The sequence below is a fragment of the Dermacentor andersoni genome, chromosome 1 (assembly GCF_023375885.2).
Source record: "Dermacentor andersoni chromosome 1, qqDerAnde1_hic_scaffold, whole genome shotgun sequence".
NCBI classification, from domain to species: Eukaryota; Metazoa; Arthropoda; class Arachnida; order Ixodida; family Ixodidae; genus Dermacentor; species Dermacentor andersoni.
In genome coordinates this window covers 370,097,733-370,110,255 of record NC_092814.1, presented here as the reverse complement: position 1 = coordinate 370,110,255, position 12,523 = coordinate 370,097,733, and the positions used below count along the sequence as shown (strand labels likewise).

Below are 12,523 nucleotides of genomic sequence, written 5' to 3'. Positions count from 1 at the left end.
TAAATTAAATGTGCTATATGAATACACTTTATTAGTTTCCTTTAGATCTGATACCTCAAGAAATAGCGGTTATATACACAGTGTAGCTAACTGGCAGCTAAATCCTTCTTCGCGCCTAAACAGACACTCGGAAAAATGGTATGTGCCACGGCCGCGCACAAATTATGGCTTTCAAACATTAACTTATTGCTTGCCGAAGACATTAAATAAATTCCAGATTTCTTATGAAAACGTTCGCACACTCTCTAACACTTCTGTTTTAAGCATGCTGTGTTAAATATGTTCAGTTAAATCTCACTTTTTGTAAAATACGTCTTCTGTGCATATCATGTTTTCTCATTAGACACCGACGTTGAAATGTATTTTTCTTTCATTGCCATGCTGCCTTAGTGAACCGGGGACGTGGGGCCAGTTAAGCTGGTTTTAACGCAGCTTTTTTTTCCCTCGTTCCAACCACTCATGTGGAACACCATGTATGTGGTAAATAAATGAACTTGAACTGTCTCGATATCGTCGAAAGGTCCTTCAATCTGTACCTGTGCCATTGGTAGGCGCACTGAGTCTTCACCGACGGCCTACCTTATCCAGGCGCATTCGAACACGTAGTCTTCACTTTTCAGATACTTCGAACAGACGAGGTCCATGGTGGCTGCGAAGTCCCTGAGTACCCGACACTCTTTGTAATTTACGATTAGATCCGACATGCATGGCTTTAGAATATTGACGTTACAACAGTGAGTGCTTATACAAGCGAATACTGACCTTTTATTTGGGAAGTTCCGGCGATGTGACCCGTTTCCTTACAGTTATAACATGCTAGCTGAAGTCTGGATTAGATCGCTTCCGAACGATATCCTGGTTCCTTTCTACCCCTTTCAGGTGATTTCCCTATTTCTTCGATGCGCGCTGAACTGAGACTAGTGTCGTCTCATTCCTTTTTTTGTGTGTGTGGTTTTCTGCCCTCGAGGGTAAGATTTTGGCTGTGGCGACGGCTTTTGATAGTAATACGCGTTACTGTTCTGTGGCCCGAAGCCACGGCTTGCCACTTATTAATCGGCCAGCTGTGCTGCACCCATTGCAGACACACCTCCCTGCCTGTCCTTAACCCAAACGGCCACGTCATCTATTAGGGTCTCGTGAAACTGCTATAAGTAGATTAGGTCTGTGAGTTTACTGATGTTATGCGCCCCTGTTCCTTTCACCCACTCTGAAAAATTATCCTTCTGGCTACACGCAAACTGAACAAAGTTTTCATTCGGCCTCTTTCTCTACTGTGGAAACCTGCTCCAAAATTTCACTTTGGAAAGCCTGTATTTTGCGAGGGAACGCGAATTCACGGAACTGTACACGCCTGCCTCGGCTGCGCTCAGTCGTGCCACGACTTGCGACGCTTCTCTCGGCGGCAACGCAAGCAACAATTACGACATGTGTCTTTGTGAAATGATTGCTTCTCCCAAATTCGTTCAAAATTAATCAGGTACAGACTCATCGCCTCTTTTGTACGGCTGATGCACTCTTCAGTATCACGCTTTCCGTTTATGGCGGCGCCGCATCGGTACCGCGCGCTAGTCTCGCCTGCTCCAACTTTATTTTCTGGAGCTAAATTTTTGCCTGGCTTCTCTTTTCTTCCTTCTCGCTCGCACTCATCTCCTTCTCGCACTACTTCTCTTCCGCTCTTTTCTCTGGCGCTCCTTCTCCTCCTCCCTTTTTTTTCCTCTCGCGACAGATCTTTTCCGAGGCATCCGTGAGCTCGTCCTCCTAGAAACACACTTCGTCATTCCCAATACAAACTTCAGGCTTCTTCAACTTATGGTTAATCTCTATACCGCGCTCTGCTGGAAAAAGCAGCAGCTCTTTATTTTTTAACAGGGTGATATCCATGCTTTTCTGAGTACCGACTACAACGTCCCCTGTATTGACCGCACACCTGTGGAGATCAATCGGAGCTAATTGCCCGATAGAACCCTGTCCTTATCGTCCGGCAAAACCTAGCAGTCACCCAACCTCGAGCTTGCAAAGGTCGTGTCTCCCGCAGCAATGTTCTCAGGTGCGCCAATCTCAGGCGGTTAGGAGTACCTTCTGCTGCTCTTTCTTCAAATTTCCTCGACTCGTTCAAGCCTTCACGCCGTTACTACGACAGTTGTCCCTACCTGAGCCACGAAGAGGAACTCTATTGATCCTGGACCCACAGAAGTCACTTTTCCATCCGCAGCTTAACTTGAGCTTGCGAAGGCCATCTCTCCCGTAGCCACGTTCTCAGGTCCGCCGATCCCAGATGGTAAGGACTGCCTTCTTAATCTCACCGCTGCCAACCAGATTGTTGCGGCTCGGGGTAGTGCTTATGCCAAGAATCCACCCGGCACAGGGATGAGCACATCCAGTAATAGGAATGAACGAAAAATGGGGCCCTGTAACATAAAACTATTCCAATATGTTTCTATTTCAATATCCTGACGTCAAATTTGCGTAACCACCGACGCAAGCACCGGGCGGTCACCCGCAGGGTTGTCTGAACCGGCCAATCAAACGCTCTCCTCGTTCATAGGAGGTGACTTTTGTTTGCTTGAAAAACGAATAACATTGCCTACACTGAGCTGCTTGTCGTATCTAATTGACTGACAAGAGGCGAGGAGAACGCTCGAGTGGAGAGGGATTCACTGGGGCAGAGCCTGTGCACTGAAAATCGATAACCGAATGAAGAGGGTGGTGCCGGCGTCTGCGATTGGTCGGCTTTCCCTTACTTAGCTTGTGGTGGCTGGTCGAAAATCACGGCGGCATGCAACGGAAGCTTAAGAATGACGCTAAAACTGACCCTCAGCAAAGAAGAGTTGGCAGAATGAGGTGGTAAACGTGATGAAAGGGCTCGAAAACGTTACATGGCCGCGCTAGAAGTTTTAGTATACGCAAATACACCCATGCTCTCCGGCAGGTGCGAGTAGCCAGTGGCTCAGCGATCGGCGGCAGTCATCTTTTATTCCTTTCGGAACGGGGCAGCCTGCGGCTATTCCGAAGAAAATTCAGTTTTGTTCGGCATATTAATGCATCTTTATCGCGTACACGTCACTTTGACGCGGTGAGTTTGTGCGGTTTTGTGACGTCGCGTGACAGGCAGGTGAAGTGGGTGCAGCCCGAAAACTTTTTACCAATAGCCAAGGGCTAATGGCGAGAAAAGGTCGAATCAGACATAACTGTTTTTCTTTTTTCTGTCAAATCATGCATAATCAGTTTGTACACATCATATCAGATGGGGAGGTATCGCGGTTTTCGTGACGTCGCGTGACAGACAGGTGAAGTGGGCGCGGTCGAAAATTGTTTGACCAATCGTGGAGGACTGATAACAGAATTGGAATAGAAAAGTTTGGAATAGTTTTGTTTTTAATGCTATTTCGATAGCGAATTGAAGAGATTCAGATGTATTGTGCTGTTATTACGTAAGGCTAATGAATCTAACATTGCGGTATGCCTTGGGATACTATTAATTGCTGAATTATATGGAACTCTTCAAACGCTGCAAACTGTATAATTTAACAGTTTAGTATTTCAATCATGGTAATGTGTGTAATTCAAAGTAATAAGACAACTAGTTATTGTTCATCTTAGAATAGCATTAGCTACACGCCCGAGTAGGATGTTTGCTGCTGTCAATTGTTTATGCATTCAGTATATTGAGGGCGCTATCTTCGAAGAATTTGAATTTGATTGTTTCTGGAATTAACTTCCTTGTGTGTATTACTTTCTTTAACGTTTCACGGAACGCTAGGCTTCGGCTGCACTTTATTTATTGGACCTCTGACTAGCCTTGTCGGGAGTGAGTGTTGTGGTTTCGGCAGTCAAACGTATCAGAGGTCACTCTGGCTAGCCTACGCTATCAGTGCGCCTAGAAAACGGCAGCTGGTCTACTTTAGTGGCGTGTCACAGCACAGGCACAGGTCCTCAGGCGGGCCCTCGCCGTACCTTCAAGGTAAGAGTGGATAGTTTGTGAGGCGTTCAAGGAAGGCGGGCTGAAATAACCGAATAATGGTTAATTTACATATTTACGGGAAGCTTTTACAGGTTCAAGGCTTTCCTTGAGGTATAATTTAGGGTGTGTAATATATGTATGCTGTAACTCCAGCGTTGGGCGTAAAATCAAACAGTGTTCTGTTGGACTTGTTGTGCACCGAGCGATCATAGCTGATCGGGGCACTGTAGCATAAGCCAGCTTTCAGTAGGAGACGGAAGCGTTCCGTCAGCAAGCCGGGACACGCTCCGTAGGCGTTACTGGAAGATGACAGTATGGGCATGTTGCAACCAATGAAAGCTGCTACGAGTTACATACAGATGTGACAGACGATGTAAGGGCCACCCGAACTCGAAGCACCCTAAGCACAATTTCTCCCGCCCTAGTTAAGTGACGGGGGAGCGAGCAGACACGGTGAGATAAGAGCGTATGTGTTACACCTGAGATAATGTTTACAGGTGCAGAGTTAGGTGAGGGGTTGAGATAGAAGGAGAAATGACGGAAGTGTTTGGGTAGGAGGCCTGTGCGACAGCTCGTCAGTAGCAATGTTGTGGGGATTCGCAGCATGGCCATGAATCCGGTGTACCTCGACGCACGGTCCTGCATTGCAATTCAGGGTTTGCAAAACGTGCCACAGATTTCCATTGCTCTGTGCAACTTGATTTCTTGAACGGCGCCTAAGGAGTCAGCTAAAATATCCAGTTTTCTGAGTGTAGGTAGCCTAAAGGTAGCATCTTGCACATCATCGTGGATGACTTGATGTTCTATTTCTACAGTGCATGAAGTGAATCTGAACTGTAATGAAGCCGTACATGTATCAAAAGTATTTTTTTAAACATCAATGCTTCGAGCAGCGCTTATCACTGAGAATTCGACAATTTGTTCACATTTACCAACTTTATTTTAAAGAAAATAGTTTTTTTTTCGCCATACAATAGCGTACAATCTGTTAATGGAGAGGCAGATTTATAAATAAGTATCTAGATTTCAACATTTCGGAAGCTTTCTATCGCGCTGAGCACTGTCCACTAATATTTACACTTTCCTTTACAAAACTTTGCATCACCCATCATTATCTATGTGAGTAACTTTTATTCCGTAACATAAGAAGCCAACAGACAACAAGGATCACACCAGGGAAATTACTTGTACTTACTAACTGAAATAAATAAAATATAAATTAATGTAATTAAAAGTGAATTAAAAAACTTCCCGCAGTGGGGAACGATCCTACGTCTTCGCATTACGCGTGCGATGCTCTGCCAATTGAGCTACCACCGGCGCCGTTTTCCCATCCACTTTCCGGGGTATTTATGTGTTAGTACTACGACTAACCCTCGGAGTGTTAGCCAGCGCCATCACTCAAAAACCTTGGCGGCTTGGTTTCCGGATTCGAGACCCTCGTTATGTAATGAACGAGAAGAAAGGTGGTTAACCAAGGGGCCTGATTTTCATTAATCAGATGATAAGAAGCCAACAAAGACACTGAGTACACTACAGTGGAAATTACTTGTACTTAATAATAGAAATAAAGAAATTATAAATTTTACAATTATTTATAAATAATATATTTACAATGTCTTTAATTTAATTAGTAAGTACAAGCAATTTCTCCTCTGTTTTCCTTGGCGCCTTTGTTTGCTGGCGTCTTTTGATATGATAATTAAAAAGCGGGCCCCTCGGTTACTCCTTTCTTCTCATTTTATTCCGTTAGAAATTCGTCGTTACCAATACCTTCTCAGTGATGTCACTCCCGGTACTCCCCAAGATAGTGTTTATCTCTGTCCTCTAGTTATGCCATTTCGTATTTATGTAATCTCATATCACTTCTAACATACGACTCTTAGCAGGTGATTGAGCAAACAATCGTACATTTCATTCGCCAGCAGATCATCATGCCCTTCAACAGGGCCTCGGTCTCATACCTATATAGCGCTCCTGCTGGCAAATTGCTACTGGTAAATGTGAACCAATGAATTTCAAGTTAAATTATATTAAACTATGTGGTTTTACGTGCCAATACCATTTTCTGATTGTGAGACACGCCGTAGTGGAGGACTCCGGAAATATTAACCTATTGGGGTTCTTTAACGTGCACCTAAATCTAAGCAGTCGGGTGTTTTCGCATTTCGCCCCCATCGAAATGCGGCCGCCGTGGCCAGGATTCCATCCCGCGGCCTCGTGCTGAGCAGCCCAACACCGTAGCCATTGAGCAACCACGGCGGGTACTAATGAATTTAACCCGCAAGGAATAATTTTCAGAGCCATGCAACTGGCGCAACATCCTACAGTTAAACTGGTGTGCATCTATCACTATAACTTTCATCGAGAAGCCATACCAATAAAATATCTACAACAGCATCCCGCACACTAGGATATCTAAAATGCAACATTCATAAAACACGCCCTTCGACCCCATGACTCGCATGCTCAGGAGTCATTCGTCCGCAACTAGAACATGCGTCACCCGTTTGGTCACATTACCAGGCCCTTGAATCTGTTCAGAATCCTGATGAAAGTTTTACTGCTAGACACTACGGCCAAAATTCTAGTATTACAAACATTAAACCATCACTGGCACTGCCTTCCTTGTATTAACTTAGAGCGATCGCTTTTAATGCGATTAGCATTCTTGGGCTACTTCACGCAGTTTCTGCCTCTCGGATAATCGGGGTATCTAACCATTTCTCCGGGCACCTCAATAAAAAAAGAAAACCTTTACGAGTTCTACCATCCCGGGGGGAGCCGAGCCCACGTTCCAGGGTTCCTTAAGTGCAGTGGCCCCATGCTTTCGTTATCTGCATCGCGAATGCACTGGGTGTTACTCTTCAATTAATCTCTTCCATACCAACTTGAGTTACGTGCTGCTGGGTGTGCGGCAAGTGGGGCAGCAATTTTCAGCGTTCGCACGCGCCGGCACACAGCGGCCCTCAGAGGCCACGTGCGCACTTCTCGGCATAAGTGCAAAACGGTGAAGTGTGTCCCGAGAGAAGCGCGAGAGCGGAGCCCAGATGCAGTACACGCCTCATACATGGCACGTCTCTCAGCGCTTGCGCGTACCGGAGCGTCATACACTTCGGAGGCCACATGCGAGCTTCGCAGCGACGCCACCAGATGTCGCAGTGAATCCAGACGGAAGTGCTACCGAAGATCCCACTGCAGTACGCGGCTCGCGCGCACCGACGCGCCACCGATGCAACCTTGGAGGCCACACAAAGGACTTCGCACGGACTTGACGCGGTTCAGCCAGATGGAGCAGCTTGTTTAAAGTCGCGAGAGAGGAGCCCAGTTGCCGTACACGCCTCATACACGACGCGTTTCTGCGGCGGCAATATGTCGTGTCGCTACATTGCTTCAATGCTAATTGCGTTACCGCCGACAGTCGTCGTAAGATGGGCTAAGTCGGAATTTGTTTTCTGCTTACTTCATAAAATCCACTCAGCGCCCCTCCAACGACTTCCCTCCTCTTCCTTCCGCTATGAGGATCTCACTCGTTTGCACAACTGTCATAGCTTCAAAGGCATTTTCGAACGCACCAACGCTTTCTATTGATCAGCCCAACCACATTCCCGTGAACTGCGGAATGGCCTTCCTGATAACATAATTACCATTCTTGATCCTATGTTTCAGCACGAACTAACTGCCATATTTTCCTGAGTATCATTTTTCTAGTTATTTTCAGTTTTTGCTTGTTTACCACGCACTGTGCCCACCCTAACTGCCGTGTAACTTCCAACTTATGAACATGCGCAGAAAATAATTTCTTGCGTGTCGGCACGAGTGGTATTTCTTGTATCTACATTTTCACCTTGACTAACTACCACGCTATTTCCCCGTGTCTCCACGTGCATATTATTGCATACCACGCCCTGGCGAGGCAATAGCCGTGCTGTTGCTCTCGTACCCTCCCCTGTAACCCCTGTCCTTGTAGATAAGGTGGCTCTACAAAAATAGCGCTTCGCGCCAGGTAGGGGACTCACTTCCGTTTGCATAACCATGGAACAAACGATTCCATTCAGTCAGCGTGGTTTCTTTGCTGTGAACAGAATATGTGTGAAAACGTTTTGCTAAGGTGCGACAGTTTTTGTAACTTTCTAAATGCATAACGCTTTTAATTGTACACTTCTCCTCACACCCGCTCCAACCACCATCATGCAAAATTTCTACTGGAGCATGTCACGCTCGGTAATAAATAACATAATAACATAACTACTTAAATAGTGAACTAGGCAAAGTGAGCGGGATCATCGGTGCAGGTCATCATCATCATCATCAGCCTGGTTATGCCCACTGCAGAGCAAAGGCCTCTCCCATACTTCTCCAACTACCCCGGTCATGTACTAATTGTGGTCATGTTGTCCCTGCAAACTTCTTAATCTCATTCGCCCACCTCACTTTCTGCCGCCCTCTGCTACGCTTTCCTTCCCTTGGAATCCATTCCGTAACTCTTAATGACCATCCGTTATCTTCCCTCCTCATCACGTGTCCTGCCCATGCCCATTTCTTTTTCTTGATTTCAAGTAAGATATCATTAACTCGCGTTTGTTCCCTCACCCAATCTGCTCTTTTCTTATCCCTTAACGTTACACCTATCATTCTTCTTTCCACAGCTTGTTGCGTCGTCCTCAATTTAAGTAGAACCCGTTTCGGTGCAGGTTATGTGACTCAATTGTCGCCTGGCAACTGAGTGCGTAACTTACAATCACCATTCCGCGAGAAACCTACCAGTAATAGATAAAAGTTTTATGAAAGCTGTATATAGAAGTGAGCATCAGACTACAGCAAACTCGGCTTCAAAAATGGAACCCTGTCTGCATGTGCAGACTTGCTGGCTGCCACCACTAAACTACTGCTTACCATGCAATCTTCAATGGATGCATAAACCATATCAGAATCATTTCTACCAAGTATAGTTGACAAAATGGTCTAATGGGTGTTCTCTCTTACCCATTTCAGTTGCCAGGCAGCTGCAAATAATGCAGCCATCTTCATCACGGCGTTGGCAGCAGTGAGGACAGGCGAGGCCGCACGCCGATAGCTGGGGGCACTGAGTTGCTTCGGGTTCCGCTGGTTGAACTGCAACAGGCCGCGAAAGAGAAAGTGACCCGGTAACTGCGCATATATATACACGTTACTCCACCGGTTTTGTCGTTATCCTGAACCTTCCAGGTTAATCTGTTGTTTGTCCTTTACACCCTTTCTCGCGAAGCCTGCACGCACGCCGTCCTAAGAAATGAGCCGTTGCAGTTTTGGCGAAGCAGACCTCTGCACAGAGGCACTTTTTTCGTACTATCCACATCGGAGTGCGGCAATCACGGCTAAGCAAGAAAGAAAAAAAATCGGTGAATTCAACCCTTATGTGCAAATCTGTGTTCAGTCGAAGGGTTGGGTGATGTTTTCGCAGACGGCAAAGTAAATGTTATGGAAACGTTATGCTTGCAGAAAATGATGTGAATTTAGTGTTATTTTGCGCAAATAATATATTATTGACGCAAGGGATGTGCAATGTTTAAGCAAACGTAAAGTGGTAAGGCAAATGTAATGTATCAACAAAATGTTTAGGTGCAGGCGCGGCCTCCATTTAAGGGCGACAGAAATACTAATTAAATGCGCATAGGCACTACGACGATGGCTTATACGGCCAACGTTTTGTGCACTTCTCTATTGCCGAGTTCTGGTTTATGGTATTGGGTAGTGGGCAATGATGGCAACGGGATGAGAACGCCATAATGACGACGGAACGATCACCATGGATCTACGACGGCCTGACAAAGACGTTACGACTTCACATAAACATCTATTGGCGACCAAGGACTGATGAGACAATGAAATGACGTCATTTGGACTGAGACGACTGAGCGACGATGAAAAAAATGAGTGACGGCGGAAAAATGACGCTGAAATGATGTCTACACAATTACTAGCGCTGCCTGACAATTACGGCATAAGGACGACTGTATGATTACGAAGACATCCCGAGACATCTGAAGAAGGAATGACGACGAATCAGCAAGAACAAAAGAACGATTATACTTGAGTGAGGACGACTGAGTGACGACGACAGAGTTAGTAAGGATGACATATTGACGCCAACGGAACGATGACAATAGAGCCATGACGGAAGTGACGACGACAGGGTAATGACGAGAGTCTGACGACGGCGGTACGGTAACGATGTAATTCCGAAGCCCTGCATACCACAGCATGGGCACGACGAAATGATGGCGATAGAATGACGATGAAAGAGTGAGTACGATTACCCACTGACTACGGCGGAACAGTTATGATAGAACCTCGATGGGAATGGTGAGGATAGAGTGACGACAACACACCGAAGACGGCCGAACGATGATAGAAACCACGATAGCTCCAGTACCACATCATGACCACGACAGACTGACGCCAGCAACGTGACACTCACGGAATGACGACGACTGCATGATGACGATTGGGTGATGCTTGCACGACGACTGCAGGACGACGTGAACGTGACTGAATGATAGTGGCGCGACGACGACGAAGTGACGAAGACTGCATGGGACGACCTAAAGACCCAAAAGAAATGACGAAAAGGGAATGATGACGACACGGTTATGACACAGTGTATATTGGGTATTTGTTCTGCGCTATAACTGAACGACGAAGAAATGGCGGATACGACGTGGCGGCGAAACTGTGTTTGTGTTAGGGATTATGTTGGCGCTTGCGTAATCATCTATAGCCCAGACCACTTGGCCTTGCAATATATATACGATGCTGGTCCCGGCTATACGCGGGACGACAATCATGGAAGACAACAGCCAGCACTGAGCAGCCAGCGCCCGATAGAGAGCCAGTGACATATAAACAGTGAGCATAGTTGTATAATTGGCAAAAGATAGCAGAGCTAGAACCCGTAATGTGGGGAGCCGCAGAAAGCTTCGCTTTAATAGACATGCTGACTGGCGCAACGCTCTAGCCACTGAGCCGTCGCTGCAGTGTTTTCGGTCGGTAAGTTAGAGCTCTCCCTTTCTCCGGGACACTTAATCCTGGAACTATGAAAATGCTATTTTCTTTTAAAGCAGTGAAGGACGATGAGGTTCTATGTTTCAAGATATCGTTACGACGAGATGGGTTGCTTCGCAGTGCCGACGACAAAAGATACTTGAAAAACATTGCCGCAGAACCCATCTCACGATGAATGTCGAGGTTAACGCCATTAGCATTGTAACAAAGAAGAGACAATGTATTGCCACCAGAGCGTGGCGTCATATATAAGGCATGTCTGTAGCCTCTCTCGCGCCTCCCTCCGGCTATGCTTGGTCATTCAGCGGAACGTTCGCGAAGTGCACGGGTGATATTGATTTGAATATACATACAGAGAAGTTTGAATATATATGACGCGGGTACGATTGGGCCCAGCGCCAGATACACTTTAAATGATGTTTTTTTTTTTTCATTGAGGCCGAACATACTCAGTGCCGCATATCATTGAACAGGGTCATTCAAGAGCGGTGTGTACCCTGAGGGACTTGCCCAGTTACCCAATTGGCGTCAAGACGGTTCACTGAAGAGTGATGCGTGCCCAGTGGCACGCACCCAGTGACCCAAGTCGATGTCAAGGAGCTTTGCGGAAGTACGTCACGTTAGTGGCGGCAGATAAGCAAAAAGACAAGTTGGCAGAACACGGCATAAATGATGAGTGTCACATATCCAGTGTCACATACGCTGTGACTCAAGATGTTCCGGCGGTTGGCTTCAAAACCGGTTCGCTCTGCACAGCAGCCTGATATTTATTTTTTTAAGAGAATGTCAACCCCATGGGAGTTGTTCCAGCAGTGGGTGGACAAACTTTGACAGATATATGTACAATACAGAGTAGTTGGGAACAACTACAGAAATTCAAACAATATCAATAAGTAATAGAGAGAACTGCCTTCTCAACAAGCCCAATAAATTTGGGAGACGTCGTCTGCTCAGGGACATACGGCTCAGTTCATTCCATTCTCGTGCAGCTTGCAGTAAGTGCATGAAAACAAGAACGCGTTATTATTGCAGGAAAGCTCTTCTGGTATATTTGGGTGCATCTGTCATGTTTCGAGAGTGGATCTAAAGTTTATAAAGTCTGAATAGTTTAGCTTAGATGACTTGTGAAGTAGCATATACAAAAACTTCAAACGCTGTAGTTTCGCTCGGCTTCCCAGAGCGTGAAGGCCTGCACATTGTGAGAGCTCAGTTGGTGAATCGGCACGCTTGTAGCGGTTATAAAGAAAGTGACATTTGATAATGCTGACGATGCTTTATCCATTAGAATACGGAATACATATGGACCCAAGTTGGAAGGAAAACAGTTGCAGACAGACACATACAGGGAGGTAGATAGACAGACCACGCCAGAAAAGTGGTGAAGCACACTAATAACGATAATCCCACTGAAATGTGCGGCAGGGAAAAGACATTTCTGGAGCAGAGGAACGGCTGCCTCCACAAGCCTGTAAACTAACTTCACCTCTGGCTCCATCACACTACACTGCGACTATAAGC

General features: G+C 46.1%; 1 protein-coding gene across 5 annotated transcripts in view; it reads right to left on the bottom strand.

Annotated features, from left to right (window-relative positions):
* Nucleotides 1-12,523, bottom strand: part of LOC126516448 (papilin-like) — a 530,520-nt gene that overhangs the window by 231,863 nt on the left and 286,134 nt on the right. For all 5 annotated transcript variants that reach the window (XM_055064066.2, XM_055064065.2, XM_050166565.3 and 2 more), the window contains exon 8: nt 8,948-9,076. In XM_055064066.2, the coding sequence (XP_054920041.2) occupies nt 8,948-9,076 (129 nt within the window). The remainder of the gene's footprint in view (nt 1-8,947; nt 9,077-12,523) is intronic.